The 24,163-nt window shown below is 43.2% G+C and overlaps 1 protein-coding gene across 2 annotated transcripts in view; it reads right to left on the reverse strand.

The window, feature by feature from the left end:
• TMCC3 (transmembrane and coiled-coil domain family 3) overlaps window positions 1-24,163 on the reverse strand; it is a 102,724-nt gene that overhangs the window by 56,597 nt on the left and 21,964 nt on the right. The window contains exon 1 of one of the 2 annotated variants that reach the window (XM_083573462.1): window positions 22,619-22,846. The exons of the other annotated variant lie outside the window; for it this stretch is intronic. Coding sequence (XP_083429588.1) covers window positions 22,619-22,687 — 69 coding nt within the window. The 5' untranslated portion in view covers window positions 22,688-22,846. Of the gene's footprint in view, window positions 1-22,618; window positions 22,847-24,163 lie in introns of those variants that run through there. 2 annotated transcript variants of the gene reach the window in all.

Here is a 24,163-nt window from a genome sequence, read left to right on the forward strand (position 1 = left end):
CCTGCACTCAGTTATGCAATTTTCAGACTGTAGATGTTAGTATTTTGCAGAGTACAAAAGACTGACAGCAGTAATTGATGCTTCCATTATTTTCCTTTCAATAATAGAAATCTGTGTAAGCCAAATGTTTTTAGTATATGAAGAACAGGAAGAACATAGATAGTGTAGTTTCAAATCCTAACCGATGAGCTCATCAGCATTTCTCTCTTTCTCTCTTTCACACAGAGATATCTCTTTGAAATAAGAATGATGATAGTTATGTCATGCATTGGAGATCAAGCGCTATACATGTGATAAATAATAGCAAAATTCAGCCAAGCAAGAAAATCAGAATGACACAAGACATAAAGCCTAGTTTTCTTACAAGACAGACCACGTACAGATTTTCTCTTGTAAATCTTAACCATCCAAAGAATTGTGTTCCCTCTCTCAGATATTAAACTACATTTGTTCTTCTACAGTTATGATAGAAAAATGACACAAGTCAGCTATCAACAGTGGTCAGATTACAACATCTTGGGGACATGCATATGAAATGCAAAACAATATTAGATTACATATTCTGCAGTAGCAGAGATAAAACCATTGTTGAGGAAACTGTCATGAATTGCTGTTGGTTAAAGTTTCTTGCTAGTTCTTACCCTATGTAACATCACATGTCTGATTCAACAGATGATTTCAGAAACATACTCATTATATTTCTGCCCTGAAACACATTTACACTGAAATATAATCAACCCCGTTTGATTTAGACAAGAATTTTCTTCCAAGTAAAAGCTTTGAATGCTACTTTTCTGTTTTGAACTTCAGAAAAGTCCCAAGTTAGTTTAAATCAGGCCACCATAGTATATCTACTATAGATAAAGCAGTACTAAAAACCTAAATACATTCAACTAAAAATCATTTGCAGTATTTTAATGTCCCCTGCCCAACCAGAGTTGGGAAGTGGAGTCTCAGAGCTCCCCCTTGTGAGCTTTAAGTGTTCACAACATGGAACCAGACAGAGACAGCCTTGAGTCGCATGACCTATCTTCTGAGCTACAGTCTACCTGTGGGCACCTGTACATACGGGCTGGGGTGTGCTGCTATATTTGGAAGCTGCATTACACCATATTGTCTCTTTTGTCATGGTGACAGGAAAGGACCATAGCTCAGTTGTAGAGCATCTGCTTTGCATGCAAAAGTTCCCAGGTTCAACTCAGACATTTCCAGATAGATGTGGAAATGTCCCTTACCTGAAGCCCTGGAAAGTTGCTGCCGGCTGTTGTTGACAATACTAAGCTAGATGGACCATTGATCTGACCCAATATAAGGCAGCTTTCTATGTTCCTATGACATGGCTGGTGCAGATGTGGCTCCTAAGTGTATATAAGTAGGGAGAGATTTAATAAATAGGCCATTGGTGTGTATTTGAAATTGCTAGCCCAATTCAAATTCCTTGAAGTACCACCTGTCTCCATATGAGAGGGCTGCCATACGTCCGGATTTTCCTGGACATTACCGGGATTTCGAAGCGGAATTGACGTCCAGGGGGAATTTCCAAAAGGCGGGGCTTTGTCCTGGATCTTAGGCAAGTCAATAAAAAAATCACGGGGTTATTTTTTTGGCATTTTTGTAAAAAAAAGCTCAACAACTACCATATGAACCTATTCATATATTAAGATACTGTATTCAGTACAGCACCACCTGCAGGTGCCCTATGGCCTTTCCCGGTTTCAGCCTCAATTTATTGGGCCAAATCCAGCGCCTCACTGCCTCTAGCACTTCAAATGCCTCTCCAGATTCACATGGAACAGAGAGACAGAGCTAGGAGCCATCTACATATTGAAGACACTCCACTCCAAATTTTAATTTTAGGTTTATATTTTAACAGTTTTATACTGTTTTATACAGTTTTATACTATTCAAGTGCCCTGGGAATATAAAACGGATAGGCAATATAAATAGATTCAAAAGAAGTAAATATTGATTGAGGCCAAACTATACATCAAATGCAGTTTTATGTAACTATTCCCAATCTTTTTTGCTTTTGCTTTTAAATAGAAAGCAGCATGTTTGGAGCATGGGGGAAATGGCTGCTTAACCCTTTGCCTTCAGGCTTAGTTAAGGAGTCCCTCCTTCTAATTTATTTTGGGTGATGGGAGGATTAAGTGGCGAAATTGCCATCCATGGTACTTTTTTTCTGGGGAGATGCAGGGGTACGCATACCCCTAAACATTTTGTGAATCTTTGTATTTTTGTCCATTTACTGTATTTATTTTTCCTGATTTGAACTATGTAATGGTGATTTCCTTGAATCAAAATGAGAGTACCCCTAAAAAAATTTTTAGGAAAAAAGTGTGTGTGTGTGTGTGTGTGTGAGAGAGAGAGAGAGAGAGAGAGAGAGAGAGAGAGAGAGAGAAACAGCAGGGGAAGTTTTATGGGACAGCTTGCAATGAGCCCACTAGGCAGGCAGAATCAGCCAGAAGCAGATTGTTATTAAATACTCTGGGCCCAAGCTCTATAGGACTTTTCAAAGGTTATAAGCTTGAAAATATACCAAAGTCCAATACAGACCTAACAGTACTGGCAAAATATGCTCCAAATAACTGTCAGCATCGCCCTTGAGCCAGTGCCACCAACTGGACTCATCCACTTCAGCCCTGACTGGGCTAGGCGAGCTGGGTAGCACTTCCAGAGACCACCTTCTGCACAGGAACAGGTCAAAGTGCTGTGGACTCACAGCTTAGAGTTGTGAGCACCGGATTCACTCCAACAAGAAGATAGTCGTTGCACAGCAGAGTATAGCAGAGTCTAGCAGAGCATAAACGACTCGGAGAGCAGCTCTGTAGAATATCTTCTTTTATTCTATCTACAACTATTATACAACTATATACAGAGCTAAATGAGGTCTAAGCATAAATGAATGCTGCACTGAGTGTCTGCAGCTGCTCTTAGCAGCAACCTTATCTCTACACACGATCTATAACACTCAGTCTCTCTCTCTCCGACACACTCACTGACTGACTCTTTGCTGTGGTGCTGGAGCAGAATAAGTAGAGAGCAGAACACTGTTCCTCCTCTCTGGAGAATCAGCAGACTCATCAGGAGATTCTTGGATATGGGAGGGGTGAAATCTCCTCAGTAACAAAGCCCTGATAACTTCCTGGCTACAGCATTATGCACAACTGTAGTGTACTGTAGTTTCCAAGCATTCCTCAAAGGCAGCCCCTTGCATGTGCATAACCAAATCTAACTAAAGCATATGTGGCAGTGGCCAGAGCTGTTTTCTCCATGAAAAGTAGCAACTGGTATACCGCCTGGAGCTATAAAAAGGTGTATTAAGAGTGACATCCAATGGTGGCATCCCACTTGTGGCAGTGGACTTCCACCTACACAAATGGTACTTCCCCTTCCTGTCCTCCCTCCCTTACCTGCTTCCCTCCTCGGCTGAGCCCTCTCCCCTGCAAGAACTGCTCCAGAGAGAATTTCAGCAAGAGTAGCTTCCATGATAAACTACTCTTGCTGAAATTCTCTCTGCTACACAACGATTATTAAAGATGCAGAAGTCCTGTCCTCTCTCGCATTTGGCAACCCTATCTCCAATCAAAAGAAAGGGAAGCAGACAGAAGAGAAAGGTGGATTTTTTAAAAAGGCATATTGATACTGAGGAAACTCTGTCACTTAGAAAGGAGTTTAGTCATCCAGGCTCGGGACAGGACAAAAGTCATGCACCACACCTTCCCTCACTCCTTTAACACAGTTTGCACGGTTACACGTCTTATATTGACAAAGTCACTATGCAGATCCAAGTGCTAGGTAACAGCTTTCAGTGGAAGGGCTGCTTTGTTTCTCTATGAAGTATACACATAAATGTTCACTTTCTTGAACATTTCCAAGTGCGCCACAGGTTGTTTGGAAGTCATCAGTGTGGAAGAAAAATGCAAACAAAATGAACTGGCAGCAGTCAAAACATTTTAACTCATTCAAATTTATCAAGGCCGCACAGAGTAGGATGCACCTGAAGATTATTATCTACTTCTTTGTACGAAGGTAAAGAAGTCCATACTTAAAACAAACCTGACAGAAACCACCAACATACAGCATGTTAAAGACATAAAACAAGAAGGATCAAAGTACATGATACCTGAAAATTTTGTGTTCTTTAACCATTCTGCTTCTCTTATAGGTTTAAATATCTCTTTTTAAATGGCTCAATTTATGTATCCTTATTCTTTTATTTGTTGAGTTTGGGTTAGGTATCCTGTTCTTAACAAATTTTAAGAGTCTTTTCAGTAAAGTGCACATAGTTAAAATAAAGTGTCTTAAATGAACAGATGTAGTATGAATATCTAAGTATGTTACCTGGCCTTATTCATCTGTGGTTACTCATAATCAGTCTTTAAACATTAATACCAAATTACTGGCAAATTCCACATTAAGCACTTACCAAGACCACAGAGACTTGATTTCACCTACCAAAAACATTCTTTGAAAGTGTTATCTTATTATCCCACCAACTAAACCATAGCTTTCCAAACTTTTCATGCTGCTGACACACTTTTTAGACATGCATCATTTTACAACACAGTAATTCAGTTTTACTAGCAAACTTGAGGTTAAACTAACCCCTTTCCAGGTGTGTTTGTGCAACACACCTACACACTGGAGTTAACACACTAACATGTCACTACACACAGTTTGGAAAGCTCTGAACTAAACACACTCAGTTGGATCCAGTTATTCATGCTTTAGTCTCAATGATTTTGATGGGACTAAACCCTGACTAATTTAGTCTGGCTTTAAGCCATTAGTTGGATCCCACGGCAGCTAGACAAAGTGATTCATGATCTCTGTGAAATGTAAGTCCTAACAGAAGTCACTCTTTAAAATGAGCTTATGTTGCTTTGGTTGAAATTCTCTGAAAAAGAAACTACTTCTGAACTCCTGACACGAACTTGCAGCTCATTTATCATGACATCGGTAAATTTAGAGCCGAGTATTTGGACTTGGACTTAGTTTTGCCTAGATAACACATTCTCTGATGTCATAAGGCAATTAGAGCACCTGAGAATTTCACTGGCAGTAAAGTGAGTGCACTGCTAAGGCACCTTCCTTTCATCGCTGTGAAATGCACTACATTATGAGAGCTTTGCAAAGCACTTTGAGAGCAAAATCATTCAGATCCATGCTGAACTCGTTGCCATAATTGGTTCATGTTCATTGGAGGTCTCTAGAGCATCAGTGAATTACACCTAGTGGGATCAGTTTCAGCTGTTGCAACCTGAGGGTGTGGATATGATGCTTGCAGCAATGAGGCAAACAATGTGCCCCCTTGGTCCATTATGGCTCATGAAATCTAGCAGGAGGAGGTTGACTGGATGGCGCAAGGGAGTGGTCAGTGCCTCACTGCAGGAGAGAGTTATGCCCACAACCTAGAAAGAAGCAGTGATGAGGTCTTCCCTGGATCCAAATTTTAGAAAACTACCACCCAGGCTCTAATATTCCTTTCCTGGGCCTTTAAAGTGGTCGTTCCCCATTTGAGGATTGCCCTCCCCAGTGAAGTGTTCCGGTGCCCATAATTATTAATTTTCAGGATGAATTTGAAAACCTCCCCATATACCCCGGCATCTGGTGGCCAAAGAATACTGTCCCTGTCAACCAGGGATCACTAGATGGAAGAATGTTTAACTGGAACTGATGTGAATGTTTTTAACTTTTATGCTTATTGTTATAATATATGCACTGTTCTACATTTAAAGTGACGAAAAGTTCACAGATGTCCTGAGTAGGTATACATTAACCATCCAATACAACTCTCCCCACACCCCCTGGAGATTTATATTGCACGGCTCACTGCGTGTTTTTGCAATGGAAATTAAAACTGCCCTCAGATATTTTGGCTGCTGTGAGTTTCGTTACTGTTTGTTCATATTGCTTTACTGGCTTTAACGTATACCACTCTGACCAACACTATTCCAAGCTAGTGCTTAGTAGAACATTGTTTTTCCTCAGTGTATAGCAGAGATTGGGAACCTGTGGCCCTCCAGATGTTGGGACTACAACTCCTATCATCACAGATTATTGACCATGTTCACTGGGGCTGACGGGAGTGGGGAGTCCAATAACATATGGAAGGCCATAGGCTCTGCACCATTCATGTATAGGAAGCAGTTTGCAATGAAGGATTTCCTCTTTTTGTATACACATTCATTTATGGTCAACTTCCCCCTCCAGTCTCCCATTTAAGATCTTCACTATTATACTTTCTGACCTTTCATAGAATCTCAGTTTGTTGGTGTGTGCTCAGTGCAAAGAGTTCATGACTCAAGGGAGTAAGTGCATCACTTACTCCCACCAGTTCTACATGGGTAACCTAGAGAAGTTGAGAAAATCTCCAGGGTACCATCACATCAGTTACGTTCTATTGAGTTCCCATTTCCAAGGCAACAGATGTGTTTCTTCTGAGGAGAATAAAGATCTTAGAGTGGGTAACATAATACCAGGGAAGTGGAGGGGGCAAACCCTTAGAAGAGATCTTAATCTCAGATGGATCAGCTGATCTACAACTGTCTCATACATGACTGGACAAGTATTAGTTTTTAATTAGTTTTTAATTTCTTCTCCTTTGGGAGAAGAAACTCCAGTTGGAAATAATTTATATAAATAAACATAGAAAAAGTGAGGGCATGGGGGTTGTTGTTTTTTTACGTATGAGCTGGTAGAGTTTATACAGAGGAAGACAAGCAAATGCTGTGTTTGCTTGTAGAAAGTTACCCCATGCGAGTGCTGCATCTCATCATATACCTCTTTCAAGGTAGTGCCAGGATATGGTGACGGTTGCCATACTTCTGGAATTTCCCGGACATATCTGGAATACTGCTGTCTCTTGCAGTGTCTAGGCGGACAACGAAAAAACAACTTTTCTGTCCGGATTTTCACTGTTTGAAATATGGCAACCCTACCCTATGTGCCGACCAGGTTTAAACAAACCTACTTCTGTGGTGGAGCACAATAGAAGATTCCCATCAGAATCATTCCTATGTTCAGAACTGATTGCCATATTTATGGTTTTATAAATATAATAAGTAAATGTGAATGTATCTCTCTAGTAAATAAAGCTGTGGCAAAGTTTGAGCTGGAAAGCAGGAAGTTCTAAAACAAAAACAGCTAGATAACATCAGCCATCTCATACTGAAGACACATTCACCTGGCTGCTAATTTCACTACAGCAAGCCTGGTCTGGTTTCACTGAGTCACACACAAATACAGAGTTGCCTATCCCAGCTAAATGTGCCAATCTGAGCCAATCTAAGCCAATCACCGTAGCTTGGTGTTACTTCCCTTACAATCATCACCCAATCCACTGGAAACGAAGGAGTGTTGATTTTTACTCAATGAGTTGACAGATGCAATGTACTGAAATGGGAAAAGTAGGCCACAGAATTGACACACCTTCTAGGCAGTTAGTCTGACATATATCTGATTCATGCATCACACATTTATTCAGTTGCCACAGCCAACTATTTCTAGGGGCATTTTGCACTCATTTACACATAACATAGTTTTGTCCTTTAACCAAGTCAATACAGACAGCACACATTAAGTGGGTGATCAGGGACCACGGGCAGGTAATAAATCTAATTAATAATAATAAATAATAATAACAGTAGTACTTGTAGTACTAATAATGCTTCAGTGAAGGTCCATTCTAAGGGATTTTGTATTACCATTTAGGTAGAACACATCATCTTTCCTTTCTATGATGTGGCAAAACACATAAACCAGTCCAAAACTCTGTCTTACCTACTGGCTGCAGATTGTTAAGTCACTCCATTGTCATTTGCAGATTTTCCCAGCCACCTACCTGGGAGAAAGTTTAAATGGCCCAACCGCATGACTGGGGGCTGCATGCACAGGCCTTTCCCAAAGAATTGTCATTGTGCCTGAACAGGATTCAATGGGAAAGCCCCACCTATGTAGGTGGGTTGTTTAAAAATATTGTCCCAGTCAGGGTAAGCGATGTGGTTCCCATATGGCTGTGAAAACATCTAGAGAACATTTGACTTCTAGAACAACGACTTGATCATTTCATATAGGGTAGACATGACTTCGTCGCCAGGCTGCTCAGTTTACAGTGACGGTTCCATTCATACGATAGCTGCTCCTAATTTAGAGCAAAATCAGATCAAAAGCTCATTAACTGGAAGACAAAGGAAATTTTGCTTAGCAGGGAAACAAATTAGATTTATTTTCTTTTGTATAGTTGATGGACTGTTTGCCTTACAGGAGGAGTAGGTGGTTGACTATGACATCAACCTAATGTCTGTTTCTAATTTAAAAACATGCCATGATTTGAGAGGCCCATCTATTTGCATATTTGCATAAAGCAGCATAATTGCAGAACAGGTGTTGACTGATCACCAATGCAGTCTACAGCTTAGTAATCTTAGCATATTCACCCTATAACTGGAAAAGAATGATCATAAAGAGCACATAATTGCTGCATGGACACTATACTTTAAAAGCCCCTCTGTTCCCATTTGCAAGTTACTACCTATGCGATCCTTATGTCGTACAAAGGGGCAGATGGCAAGATTCAAATATGAAGTGCCTTATGCTGAATCAAACCACTGGTCCATGAAGCTTGGCACTGTCTACTCTACACCAACTGGTAGCCAGCCTCCAAAGTTTCAGACGGAAATCCTTCCCAGCCCTATCTGCAGACGCAAGGGATTGAACTTACAACCTCTGGCATGCAGACTACATGCTCTACCACTGAGCTACGTGCTAGGGGAATTTTCTTCCATTCCTCTGGTGGGGTTCAAATGCCTGAAACCATGGTATGAAGTGAGTTTCTGATTCCAAATGACAAACTTTATCAGAATCTTTTCAACTTCCACATAGGGAGGATTTTTAGCATACATATTGACATGGGAAATGCCCACTTTTCCTACAATACCAGGACTATGAAGACACCATGTGTACACACCCCACACCCACACTCATTTCACCCAAGTGTGTGAACGAATGCAAAACATCTTTTAGAAAACAACTATTCTGAATCCTGACATTTTATGCCTTCAAATAGCACGTTCTTATTAATCCTATACATGTCAATGGGACAAGGCACTTACTCCAATGTGTTTTCTTATCATAGCTGTAATGCAGTATGTCGGCTTTTTGAGGCTCTTTCAACTTGTGCAGATAAAAGTGAGCTGGTCCTTTCTAAAGTGGGTCAGACCTGAACAAGCAGTAAGCAAGGCAAGGCATAATCTCAGTTGGAAAGAATTATTTTCTTTGTGTTCATTAGGATGAAAGCAGCTTCTGTCCCATTTTGGACAATAGGACTTTCATAGTGGTAGGGAGATAATGGGAGAATTAACGACATTAGCCCAGAAATAGCATTCAGCAGTCCGCAAAGTGGCCTACAGTAATAACTATCTTTCACAATGTTCCTGTGAGGCAAATAAGTATGTACTATTAGACTGATATAGAACCTGTTTGCTGATGAAGAAAACCTATCCAAGACCCATATTTTTAGTAGTAGCCTCTAATTTTGAGTACTGGGGATGAATTCACAAATAGCAAAAACATTCAGGAGGCTGCATTGCAGGCCTATATTCATGGTTCTTAGCCTGTGGTTGTCAGAGTGGGAGGATAATCTCCCAAAGGAAGCAAAGGCTGATAGAAAAAAAGAAGCTGGATTCTTCCTACACTGTTCCACACTCTCCATTCCCCAGCTACCTTTTCCCATCTGATTAAAAGAAAAAACACAGATCTAGCCAAAAGCCTTCTACAATATATCATTAACAGCTGGATGAGCTGTGTCCACTCCAGTGATTTATTGCTATACAGAGAGAGCCCGCGAAGAAGCCACGAGCTCAGTGGTCTTGAAAACCTTGCTCTCTAAATCTTTTTTTTATATATAAAATATTTATTGAAGTTTTCAAAAAATTTAAAGAAAAACAAAACACACACAAAAAAAGAAAAGAACCAAAAACAAACATATACCTTTCAATAACATTTTTCCTTGACTTCCCCACATCTCCCCTTCTTGTATTCCAATTCAATTTTTAATTCAGCAAGTTCCTATCCCCAAATTTTACCTTATTATATTTAAATCCTTTTTGTTTAACCAATTTTAACATAAATCTCAATCTTTATACATCAAATCTTATTCTTAATACCTTTTTCTAAAGTCAACCCCAATTCCATTTCACGATTTCCCCATTTTAATCTAGAATAGCAAAACAAATTATTTACAAGAAAAAAAAAAGAATATATTTGTACCGCCTTTGGATACCCAAAACCCCACTCCCCGCTTTTCCCGGTTTCAATCTCCAACCAATGTCCATCAATCCATCTGCCAGTAAAGGTCCCCAAATCAGCCTGGTGATCTCACATCCGAGGCCCTTAAGTCTCTCTCCTTTCCTCTCTGCCGGTTTTTTTGATAGTCCTTTATGTTAAACGCCAAATCTCGGAGAAGCTCTGTCCCCATAAGATCCATACTTCTTCCTGCCAGGCCTCCATATTTAAAATTGTAATCCAAATCTTGTTTTTTACTTCTTTTAAGTCCAAATGTCCCAGAGACTCCTGCTTCCACTTTGATCAGATTTGTCTTTTCCTTTAAATCCATCTTTACAGGCCTTTGGCCTGCCAGGTCTCCATATTTATGATTGTAATCCAAATCTTGTTTTTTGCTTCTTTCTTTAATCCTCTGCTGCATTATAGCTCCTCCTTCCTTTCCCTCTAAATTGTCATGTGTAGCTTCTTCAAATTTCTCAAATTTCTTTTCTTGTTCAGCTGCAAGAGTTTTTAGTTCAAGGGCACAGTCTTTTTGTTCTGGTACAGAGACTTGAGTCAAGTCCCTTCCAATTTCCGCAGGTTTGTTTGCTTTTTCATTCAATATTGTAACATTTCTAGCCAAAACAGTGCTTTGTTCTTGAAGTTTTCCCAGGCTACGAAAGATCTTCTCAAGTGCCGTCTGTATTTTTCCACTTACAGCCATTCTGTAATGTCCCAGAGCCCCCTCTAGGGGAGTACTGGTTACTTAGTGTTCCTTCCAGTTGTAAATCCAAAAGTCCTTTATTTTCCTTGATTTTCGACAATTTGTTACCTAAATGTAACAAATATGACCAGCCGAGGCAATAGAAACAAAGTTCTCTCTCTCTTTTTTCCCCTCTCAGCTTTGACAGCTAGTTTGACAGCTGTCAAAGTCTTTTAAATCTCTCCAACAGGCTCCCTCGTGGATCGCTCCCGGGTCCTGGGGGAGGGGTAACAATCCACTTTCAGAATTAACTCTTATCCTCCAGCACATTCACTTATACTGCCAAAACGTGAAATTAGTTACTTTTGACTTCTCACGAAGATGTTCTTTTCAACCTTAGTTATCTAGTCCTTGCTTTAAAATGTTTACAAGAGGGGGAGACGGACTTCCTCTTTGCGCCTTCCCCGCTCGTGCCGAATCAAAAAAGGGGATTTTTAATATCCAATTTCCGTAATACTCACGGGTTGTTACTTTTAGTCCAAATTTCAAAGGAAGAAGTCAGCACTCTCCAACCATGGCATGCGGCTTCGCTTCGCGGAGACGGGTAGACAGCTCTCAGCTCCGCGCCGCTCACCACCGGTATGTTCCGGAGCCTTTAAAAAGGCTCCTTTGCAGCGGGGGGGGACGCAAATGGAGCCCGCCGAGCCTTCAGTTCACAGGCTTCCCCGCCTGTGATTTTTTTCGGGTCCCCGCTTCGCCGTAGCGGTAGAACCCTGGCTCCACGAAGCAGATTTCCTCCGGAGATCGGAGGAAATCCGCCATTACAGTTGCTGGCGCTGACCGGAAGTCTCCCTTGCTCTCTAAATCTAGATGTGCTCTGAGTGACTGTGGTTACCCACTAGTAATGGGAATGCCATCTGCAGTAGAGCTGCTTAAAAGGAAGTTACACCTCACATTCCAGGGTGATGTCCTGCCATAAAAAAAGACTCTTGGACTTAGTGAGTCCTGTCCAAATTTGCCCAGATCCAATCCATTCCTTACTCTCTCTTTTTTTCCTTGCAGTTCCTACACATTGTGCTACCACTGGCTTTTTCTTTCATGACCTACCCTGATAATCAGAACAGCAAATGTGGGAAACACAATATTGTGCACAGGTGAAAGGGATTCAGCTCATATGTAGGAATGGGGGAGACATACAATTCAGGCCACACTTTAAGATGAACCTAACTAATCCACACTTTCTGAAACAATATGAGAACTGCGCAGCTCATCCTTCAAAATTTTCACTTCTTCAGATTTTGCAACATGGTTTCTGATTTTTGCAATACAATTCAATGCAGCTGTACACAAATACTGTGTGCAAAAATGCATACACTGAGGTAAAGTGTGCGCAAAATACATATATTAGTGAAAACAATATACAAAACACATTGTATCAGAGGAAACTGATTTGCAGTTTTTTGTATTTTAGACAGAATTGTATACAAATGTATATATTAGAGGAGATATTCATGAAAAAATGCAGGTGAATTTCCATCAGTGTGGAAATGTGGAAAACTGATCTTAAGGTTGGAAAAATGGGAAACTGAATGAATCAAAAACTGACAGATTCACCCATCACTATCCATACCTGAAAGCTCCATATCAGTGAAAGGTATTCCAAGGAACATTGTATCCCATTACTGAGGCTACTGCCTTCAAACACACACACATAGAAAAGTACAGGGAGAAAAGTTCTGTCCAAGACCTTTGCCTGCTCAGTTAATTTTGTCTTTGTAGGGAGTATTTTACATAGGGGGAAATGTGATCACCCATGCAGTCTGAAATGGTATACCATTCTACCACCTCTTTCTGATCAAAATAACCTAACTGATAATACAATAAGTTCCTATAAGATAATAAACTCCATGTTGTTAAATGAGATATTTTAATTATCCAAGAAATGAAAATTGTAAGAAAACATACTTTGTAGTATGATAAAATCCTGATTATTAATATCAACAATTATAGAATCATAGAACTGTAGCGTTCGAAGATACCACCGGGGGGGGGTCAACTAGTCCAACCCTTTGCAATGCAGGAATCCTGCCTGCAGCCATCCTTAAAAAGGTAAAGGTAAAGGAACCTCTGACCATTAGGTCCAGTTGTGACTGACTCTGGGGCTGCGGTGCTCATCTCGCTTTATTGGCTGAGGGAGCCGGCGTACAGCTTCCGGGTCATGTGGCCAGCATGACTAAGCCACTTCTGGCGAACCAGAGCAGCGCACAGAAACACCATTTACCTTCCCGCCGGAGTGGTACCTATTTATCTACTTGCACTGTGATGTGCTTTCGAACTGCTAGGTTGGCAGGAGCAGGGACCGAGCAACGGGAGCTCACCCCGTCGCGGGGATTCGAACCGCTGACCTTCCGATCGGCAAATCCTAGGCTCTGTGGTTTAACCCACAGCGCCACCCACAGCAGCCATCCTTGGGTGGGCTCAAACCACCAACCTATGACCTACTGCACCACAGACACCAATGCCCATATTGATATCATGTTTACAGTCGATGTTTGCAATTTGTTTTATTTGTATGTTAACTTTAACAGTGCATGACTCTTTCAAACGAAGAAGCGGTTTCTATGGCTGAAGCTTAAAACTAAATGTTATGCTTTCTTGCTTTCAAACCCTGTTCTCGAGCAAAAATATGTTCTCTCTGCATAGCTACAAGGCAAGAAGGAACAGGATTGTTTGCTCTGAAAAGACATTCAATATGCTTTCAAAAACATGTTAAGAATGTGCTCCATTTTATCAAGTTAGATGCCTGCAGGAATATCTTCTTAATATGGATTTCAAATTAAAATACTGTACTGCTATTGAATGATGCAGTCCATCAAACCCTGGTTCTGCAGAACTTCCATTCAGTTGAAGATTCATTTTCAAGAGACTGAAATGTGAAAAGCCATTCCTAAATATATACAGTTCTACAGGGGAAAACCCTGATGGATAGAGGACAAAAATGCACATTATAGAGAATATATCTGTTCACAGTTGATGAAAGGAACGTTGAAATGCTATTCCAAGTCCAGAGTCTTGCATGGCCATCAATAAATTTTAAAACCATATTACAAACAAATTTAATACCGAATTTCTGTCTTGCACCCATGTACTCTGACAGCAAGAGAGAAGCGCAAGAGCACTTCAAGCGAGACATGTGAATATCTGTCATTCTTCATATTCTAGTTTTTCAGGCATCAAAGACTCTGTATGCATGCATTCATCTATATCTCAGGGACTACCATACTAAAAGCAAAGCCTTCTCAGCAGTGTCCCTCTCTGTCTAAGGAATGCTTTCTCTAAAGAGGCCTACCTGCACCAGGAAAAACATCCTCCCATTTTAATTAACATTATTATAGACTATTATTGTGATGGGATGGTGAGCTGCTTGTGCGTAAAATCCTGATCCCTCAGAGTTTGGCTAAGTTCCCAAACCTCTGTCTGTGATGGAGCTCCTTAAGCATGGCTCCATCAATCGCTCGTTGAATCGGACAGTGGGCGTTTACGGAACTTCTTCCAGCATAAAAGCTCCTTAACGGAAACACGTCTTCTGGACTCTCGGCGTGACAGTTTCCGCCGAGGAGTGGGTGTTCCTACGGGAGGTCCTGAAACCCCCCCACTGTTCTCGCTTGAAGTATCTCTGAGCTCTCCCTCCGACTCACTTTCCCTTGGAACTCCACTTCTCCCCCTGCTGGTCCCCTCCTCCGCTGAGTGGTCTCTCTCACCCTCCATGAGCCCTTTCACCTCCTTCGTCTCAGATGACAGTTCCCTGACATCCACCTCCCCTCCAGGGCCCCCTTCACCCCCTTCCCTCCCCTCCTCTGCGGGAGGCGAGGGAGCAAAACCCCTGAAGGAACCTCCCTCATCTTCCGAAGTTTCGAACACTTCCCTCCACCTTTTGCTGTTCCCGGTTTCCAAGTACTCCTCCTCCTCGGAGTCGGTACCTCCTTCCAACTCCGATTCCCTGAATCCCTCCAGTTCCTCCTCATCGTCGGTGGTGCCAAAGTACTCCCTCCGGAACCTCGCTACTGGCTGAGGTTTCCTGGGGAACCTTTGGTGGAACGTTTCGATCAAGACCTCGTCATGGACCTCCTCTGCCTTCACCCAGGTGTTTTCTGACTCTGGTTCCCCTTCCCACGCGACCAAATACTCCACCTGATTCCCCTTCCACCTGGAGTCGATGATTTCTGCCACATAGTTGCGGCTTTCCCTTTCTTCTATGGCTGGCCCCCGTGTGGATACCCCTTCACCTTCCCCCCTGTATGGTGACAGTAATGACCTGTGGAATACTGGGTGCAGTTTCATGTGGTTCGGTAACCGGAGTCTGAAAGCCACTGGGTTGATCTGTTGGATGACCTCAAATGGTCCCAATCTTTTGGGTCTCAATTTCTTGCAACCCCCCTTGTACGGCAACCCTTGGGTTGATAGCCAGACCCGACTCCCCACCCTAATTGTTTCACCTTCCCTTCTGCTCTTGTCTGCCTGCCTCTTATATTCTTCTTTGGCCCTTTCTAAGTTGTGTTGGAGTTGACGATGGATCGCTTCCATTTCTTCTACAAAAAGTTCAGCGGCCGGAACACTCCATCTCTCTCCTCCTTCCCCTGGAAACGCCCTGGGGTGGCACCCATAATTAGCCAAAAATGGGCTCATCCCGGTGGACACATTCTCTGCATTATTGTAAGCAAATTCCGCTAGTGCCAACTTTTCGACCCAATCGTTTTCTCTGTCATTGACATAGCACCTCAGGTATTGTTGAAGGATACCGTTTGCCCTCTCCGCCTGCCCATTGGTCTCAGGGTGCCTGGCAGTCGAAAAGTTGACCTCTACGTGCAACAAGCTCATAAGCTTCCTCCAGAATCTGGACGTGAACTGTTTCCCTCTGTCGGACACCAACCTCAAGGGGGCGCCATGCAGCCTAAAAATATGTTCTACAAACAATTTCGCTGTCTCTTCCGCCGTGACTGCATGTGAGCAAGCTACAAAGTGACCCATCTTAGTTAACTGGTCTACTACGACTAGTATGGCGGTTTTCCCCTGGGATTTGGGCAGATCAGTCATAAAATCTATCGACACCGCCTCCCACGGTCGTTCTGGTGTGGGTAACGGTTCTAATAAACCCGCTGGTGCCCGCCTTTCTCCTTTGGCTCTCTGGCATTGGTCACACCTTCTCACATACTCCCGTACATCCTCCCTCACCTTGGGCCACCAAAACTCCCTGGTCACCAACCACATGGTCTTGTGTTGCCCAAAATGCCCCGCTGTGGGATTGTCGTGCAACTGTTTGAGTACTCTCCCCCTCAATTCCCCTTCGGGTATATATAGTGCCCCTTTGTAATACAATGCCCCGTTTCTTTCTTCAAAACCTCCGGGGTCTTCTCCCTCTCTCCTTAAACCTCTGAGCTTATCCTGGGCGTACTCATCATTTACCGTCCCCTCTACCAGTTCTCTTTGCCCCACCCAGGCCGCACCACACACCCAGTGGTCCTCTGGGATAATATGTCTCTCTTCTGGCGCTCCCTCCCCCTCCAAATATTCAGGTTTGCGAGAGAGAGCGTCCGCTCTGATGTTTTCTGGACCTGGCACGTAGCAGATTTCAAAATGGAATTTGGAGAACTCCTGGGCCCATCTCACTTGTCGCTGGTTGAGCACTCGTGCTGTTCTCCAATACTCCAAATTCTTGTGGTCCGTACGCACTTGCACCTTATGCTGTGCGCCAATTAGTAAGTGTCTCCATCTCCGGAACGCTTCGTGAATGGCGAGTAGTTCTCGGTCATATACCGTGTAGTTCCTCTCGGATTTGTTCAGCTTACGCGAAAAGAAGGCACACGGTCTCCATTCCGACTTATTGCTCCCTGGCTGAAGCAGTACTGCCCCCACCGCCCGGTCTGAGGCATCAGTTTCCACTCTCATGGGTTTTTGTAAATCCACATGCAGGAGCTGTTCTTCCGAAGCGAATGCCTTTTTCAATTCCTCAAAAGCGTGCTCCGCCTCTGCCGTCCAAACGAATTTCTTCTTGCTGCTTAGACAGTCCGTGATGGGAGCCGTTAAGTGGGCAAAGTTCTTGATGAATTTACGGTAAAAGTTCCCAAACCCTAAGAACCTTTGCACATCTTTTTTGGTTTTCGGTGTCTTCCATTCCAGCACCGCCTGGACCTTGCCTGGATCCATGGCTAATCCCTTGTCTGATAAGCGGTACCCCAGGAATTCCACCTCCTTGGTGTGGAACTGACACTTCTCCAATTTCACCCACAACTGGTTTGCTTGCAGCTGGCTCAGCACTTCCCTGACATCCTTCACATGCTGCTCCTCATTCTCCGAATATATCAGCACGTCATCGAGGAATGCCACGCAATTCTTGTAGAGCAAAGGTCCCAGTACATGGTTCATGAGCGATTGAAAACAGGCGGAGCCTGATTGCAATCCGAATGGCATAACGAGATATTCGAAAGCCCCTAGGGGGGTGAACATCGTTGTCTTCCATTCATCCCCCTTCTTTATTCGTATCAGGTTGTACGCTCCTCTCAAGTCCAGTTTCGTGAATATCTTTCCCTTCCTCACCCTGGTCAAAATGTCATCAATCCTGGGCATGGGGAAAGTCACTGGTTCTGACACGGCATTCAGGGCCCGGTAGTCCACGACCAATCTCGGTTTATCCGTGTTTTTTTTGTCCACAAAAAACACTGGACTGCCCCCCACCGCTCTGGACTCTCTGATGAAACCTCTCTTCAGGTTTTTGTCAATAAACTCCCTCAACTCCTGCATTTCCCTGTCTGACATGGCGTACAGCTTGCCCACGGGGAGCTGGGCCCCAGGGACCAGGTTAATCTGGCAGTCAAAGTCTCTATGCGGTGGTAGTTTATCTGCTTCCCTTTCGCTGAAGACCTTGCTCAGGTCAGCGTATTGTTTGGGCACCTTCCCTTTGTTCGCCACTTCCGTCCCTGCTATGGAGGCTTTTGCCCCTTCTGGCACCTTTCCCTCTTTGCAGTGTTCCAGGCAATGTCCTGACCCAAAGGACACCACTCTCTGATGCCAGCCCACTAGCGGGTCATGCAACGCTAGCCAGCTCATTCCCAAAATGACTGGCGCCCCTCCCAGGGTGGCTACATTGAACGCTATCCTTTCGGTGTGCCTTGCCACCCTCATAACCATTGGGACGGTCTGTAGGCTAACTTCTCCCCCCAACAGCTCCCTCCCATCGATCGTGGTGACCTGCAGGGGGTTGCTTAAAGGGAGTGTCTGTATCTGGTGTTCAGCTGCAAACTCCTTGCTCATAAAATTACAGGAGCTGCCTGAGTCTAACAGCGCCTTGGTCTTTAGTGGGTATCCGTTTGCCAGCTCTAGCAACACCTCTATTACTAGGGCTGGTCTTGGAGGTTCCGGAGTGGGCACTTTTACTGCTCCTTGGCCTGTCTGCAGTGCCCTGACAGAGGCAGACAGGCGTTGGCTTTTACTGGCTCCTGGACTTCCTCCTCCTTCCCCCCAACAGCCCCCGCCATCCCTTGCCATTCCTTTCTTTGCGGGCAGACTCTGGCAAAGTGACCTGGCTGCTGGCAGAGGTAACATTTCTTGGCGCTCTTTCCCTCCTTCTTCCTCCCTTCACTGGGATTTGAAACTGCGCGCGCGCGCGCTGTTCCAACTTCCATCGGCTCTCCGGGCGGGAAACTTGGCTCTGGAATCTCTGGAATGCGGAAATCCCTCCAACGCTCTCCTTTCCCCTCCCGCTTCTCCAAGGCTCTTGCCTCCTGGCGCGCTCCAATGGTCAGCGCTGATTTGGTCAGCTGGTCCATAGACTCCGCCCTGGGCGCCCGGGAAAGTTCGTCTTTCACCGCCGAAGAAAGCCCCTCTTCAAATAGCATTTGAATGGGTTCCGCCGATAGGTCCCACCCCAATCTATGTATCAACATTGTAAACTCAGTCCAGTACTCACGAACCGATCGGCTCCCCTGTTTGCAAGCCATCAATTGTCTGCGTACCAGTCCCTGTTCAATCTCGCTGGAAAACATCAAATCCATGGCGCGAAAAAACTTCCTCGCGTCCTTCAGCATGTCACTATTCCCTGCCATCAGGGGCCGGACCCAGTCTCTCGCCCCTCCTTCGAGATGGCCAATCACAAACGCCACTCGCGATGCCTCATCGGGAAAGTCATTAAACTGCAGTTCAAGAGCATACTGCATCTCTGTCCTAAAGGCTTGGTAGTTCCTGGGGTCCCCCCCAAACTTCTGCACCATTCCTGGCATCTTTCTTGCTAGTGTAGCGCCTTTTGCCTTTTCTGCATCCTGCGCCCTCCTTTCTTCTAGCCTCGCCGTTTGCATTGCTAGCTGGAGTTCCAACACTCTGTACCTTTCTTCCAGAGTTGGACCTTCTCCAGCTCCTGCTGCTCCTCCGGTTCCGGCTGGGTCGCTCATGATGCCTCTCTGCACAAGCTGCTTTCAGGGACTGTCCGATTGCTGTGATGGGATGGTGAGCTGCTTGTGCGTAAAATCCTGATCCCTCAGAGTTTGGCTAAGTTCCCAAACCTCTGTCTGTGATGGAGCTCCTTAAGCATGGCTCCATCAATCGCTCGTTGAATCGGACAGTGGGCGTTTACGGAACTTCTTCCAGCATAAAAGCTCCTTAACGGAAACACGTCTTCTGGACTCTCGGCGTGACAGTTTCCGCCGAGGAGTGGGTGTTCCTACGGGAGGTCCTGAAACCCCCCCACTGTTCTCGCTTGAAGTATCTCTGAGCTCTCCCTCCGACTCACTTTCCCTTGGAACTCCACTTCTCCCCCTGCTGGTCCCCTCCTCCGCTGAGTGGTCTCTCTCACCCTCCATGAGCCCTTTCACCTCCTTCGTCTCAGATGACAGTTCCCTGACAATTATTTACACTTTTGTCTCTATTTTTGTCATAGTTGGGTTGTTTCTAGCTTTTATTGAATAGTTTTAGCTTCATTGTGACTGGGTAATTTGATTGTGGCTGCTAACATTTATGTTCTGTACTGCTTTTGGGAGATTATATATATATGCTTGTTTTAAATTCCTTGTACACCACTCAGAGAACTAAATTATGGGAAGATTTATTGTTATTTTATTATTATTTATTAAATTTGTATACCTCACTTCACTAGAAGATCCCAGAGAGGTTTACAATAGAAAAACTACAAAATGAGAAAACAAAATACCCAACGAAAACAAACCAATAACCCCCCTTCCACAAACACGTTTTAAAATGTTATTTTATAGGCCAGGCTTAGGGTTTCAACTCTGAATGACGTAGGCTTGGAACTGGTTAGCAGCGAGAAGGCAGGACAGATGACAGGCTGGGTAAGAGACAGAGGATGGCTTTTTGCTGTCCTTTGAATCCAAGGAGGAGGCTTATGGAGGAGGCTGGACCCTCTTGGGATGTGAATGCTCTGAAATCCCTTCATTTAGGTTCAGGTTGTATATATGTGCAAATAAACCATATATAATAAAGACACCATAGTCTCTGCTGTGCCTTATTCCCAAAAGGAAACAGGTAAGTGACTGAAACCCCTGGAATCTCACACTGCTCACGGGGATTGGGGTGACGTGTAACAATATATGTTTATGTTGCATCCTGCTCTGGAGTTGATTTTAATGAGTTGGTTCTAAACCACCTAAGAAAATAAATATTGTAAGCCAACTCAGGCATTACAGAATTAGAAATTACATGTATAGATCATAGACTCATAGAACTGTAGAGTTGGAAGGGATCCTGAGGACCATCTAGTCCAACCCTTTGCAATACAGGAATATGCAGCCGTCTCATACGGGGATCGAACCTGCAGCCTTGGCATCATCAGCACCACAGAAGATGTAAACAGAAAAGTAATTTGTGCATGAGATTCAACTTGGATGTGGATGAAAAGAAAATGTCGCATGCAGCCCTACATAATACAGTGGTACCTCGGCTTACATACGCTTCAGGTTACATACGCTTCATGTTACAGACTCCGCTAACCCAGAAATATTGCTTCAGGTTAAGAACTTTGCTTCAGGATGAGAACAGAAATCGTGCTCCGGCGGCACAGCAGCAGCAGGAGGCCCCATTAGCTAAAGTGGTGCTTCAGGTTAAGAACAGTTTCAGGTTAAGTACGGACCTCCGGAACGAATTAAGTACTTAACCCGAGGTACAACTGTATGCTAGTAGTACCTAAGGGAAGACAAACATTTCCTTTTGCAAACTGGTCCTTAGATGTTTCATCTAAATTCGCAAGGTTTTAGTGCTTAAGAATCCATAGTCCCCATGGAACCTATTGCTCCACAAAGATGCAAAGTCACCAAAAGTATCCTTCACATTGCTACCAGAAACAAAGTACCGCACATGCAAAAGCATAGTTTACCTCCCACCTTTATTATATTCTTTCCCACATTTTCTAATCCTATGAGGTCAAACCACACGTCAATGTGATGAGTATTCAGTACCCAGCAAAATCAAGACCCTTGATGAGAAATTATGCACAATTTGCAATGGCACTGTTTCTTTCTGGCTTTCTTGCTGTTTTACATGTTCTTTCTTTACCTCAGGGAGAGGGAGAGAATAATTTGGAGAACTTCGAAAGCTCATTAATAACAGACTACAGTAATTGCTGCACAATTTCATCTTAAGCTTTCATCTGAATATGCTATATGCTTATAGTAGTCATCTTGCTCTTGAAGTATAATTTAAAAATATGTATGCATTTCAGATACAAATCAGTAGCATGTTTTCCTTACATTTTAGTCATCATGCCAAGTGTCTCATACGAAAATGTTTATAAGGTCGTTTATCTTTTTCCATAACATGAGCACAAACATTTCAGTTTAATCAAAAGATACAGATATTTGCACATGCTCACTTACAGTAGTTATGTAATTCAGGACACAACAAGGCATGGGATATCCAGCCATCCTGTCTGATCAATGCAGTTATATTTTATAGACAATCACTTCATTTTAACATCTATCCATTTAACACCCCAAGGTCTCAAGAGATTATCAGGTCGTGGATTATCAGCACTTGGTGGAACTGAGGCTTGTAAACCACGAGAGTACTTTTTATGAAATAATATTCCTATTTGTAATTTGGTTTTGACTGTCTCTTCAAGTCTTCGTATAAGGTAACATACAACTGGAGCATGAAAAGAAGTAAAACTGCTCTGGTGATCAATTCATAGGAATGCGTTTTCCCACTTCAGGCAAGCATGTATTAGTGATTTGAGTATCCTCAATTATTTCAAGGTAATATACAAATGTGTTCTAAAGATTGCATGGTTCATATATGGATATGTGCTTTTGAACCTATGATAGAGGCCACTAGATCTATAGGCCAAATATATATTTTAAAACATTAAATTAAATATTTAAATTGTACACACGCGCACACACACACACACACACAAGGAACCTTAGAAATAACAAAAGACATTATCAAAAATCTTGTTTGGGATTTTTTTCATCCCACCCACAAAACCACACACTCCTTTGCATTAAAACAAAACAAAACGGCAGGTTAATAAAACACACAATTTGTTTACCAGAGACCAAAAGATCAAATTAATGATTCTGACAGAATTTGAGAAACCTTGGTGTTCTTAAGACATTGGACCACCATCATAATTTCTTAACTCCTTACCAGCAGATCTGCACAAGTCTTCTGCTTAAATTTCAAGCCTTCATCTGAATCCCCATCTGGGTCTGCCATTTAGTTGGTCAAAAAGAATTATTTTAGGGTCCTGGGTTTGCCTTCACAAGGCAGCCTGCACACCAGCTTGTGCCATGACTTGTACTAGCACTAGTACCTACAACAAACAGCACAACGCGGCAGGTAATACCAGTTGAAACCTGTAACACAAAAACAAAGTCTGCTTTCCTAAGGAGGCAAAGTTCATGGATGGCATTTGCAGTTGATGGCCAGATAGGCTCAGAAGCTGCAAGTGACTGCGATACCAATTAAATTCTAGTCAGTCATGTGACTTCCAAACAGTATGTAACTATGTAATACAAAGGTGTGGCAACCACTAGACCAGCCCTGAATCATGCTGATTATAGAACCAGGACGAACATAAAAGACTTGACTTAATAAAGAGGAGAACACATATAAGTAGACTGCTTCCTTTCTACAATAAGGGCTGATTCAACTAGGCTTCTCAGAAAGTATTTACCTGTTCTTCTGGGGGTGCTCTTAAGCTTCCCAGGAAAATATATTATCTAGGTAAGAAGAGGTGGAACCACATTCGTTTGTTAAAATATACAAACAACCCCAGAGGACTTTGGCCATTACAGCACAGATAGCAATCTTAAAATAGCTCTGGCGGTGTGCCAGATTACCAATTTATAATCATCACCGAGCTTCTACATTTTCACATATTGTTCCAAACTCTTGTTCAGAGGTGAGGAACAAAATAAACCCCAGCCCCTGACATTCATCTCTTTCTATCCCTCTTGCTCATGTAGGGGCAAACCTCCAGTGTCTACTTACACCAGGTTGCTCCACACTCTTTACATAAATTAAGGGGAAAGGTTTCTCACCCCTTTGCCCTCTTCTCCCCCTTAGCTCTCTTACAAAATAATATTATAATAATCAGCTTTTATCACCAGAAACTTCCTTGCATCTGCTGCTTGGAACAACAACAGTATCAAAACAGAATTCACCCTCATGGTAGGCAAAACAAGGGCTTTAATAATAAATAATAATAATAATAATAATAATAATAATAATAATAATAATAATATATTATGTATACCCCGCCCATCTGGCTGAGTTTCCCCAGCCACTCTGGGCGGCTCCCAATCAAGTGTTAAAAACAGTACAGCATTAAATATTAAAAATTTCCCTAAACAGGGCTGCCTTCAGATTTCTTTTAAAGATAGGATAGCTGCTTATTTCCTTCACATCTGAAGGGAGGGTGTTCCACAGGGTGGGCGCCACTACCGAGAAGGCCCCCTGTCTGGTTCCCTGTAAGCTCACTTCTCACAATGAGGGAACCACCAGAAGGCCCTTGGCGCTGGATCTCAGTGTCCGGGCTAAACGATGGGGTGGAGACACTCCTTCAGGTATACAGGACCGAGGCTGTTTAGGGCTTTAAAGGTCAGCACCAACACTTTGAATTGTGCTCAGAAACGTACTGGAAGCCAATGCAGATCTCTCAGGACCGGTGTTATGTGGTCCCGGTGGCCA

This window comes from Podarcis filfolensis (genome assembly GCF_964270895.1).
Source record: "Podarcis filfolensis genome assembly, chromosome: 10".
Classification (NCBI taxonomy): domain Eukaryota; kingdom Metazoa; phylum Chordata; class Lepidosauria; order Squamata; family Lacertidae; genus Podarcis; species Podarcis filfolensis.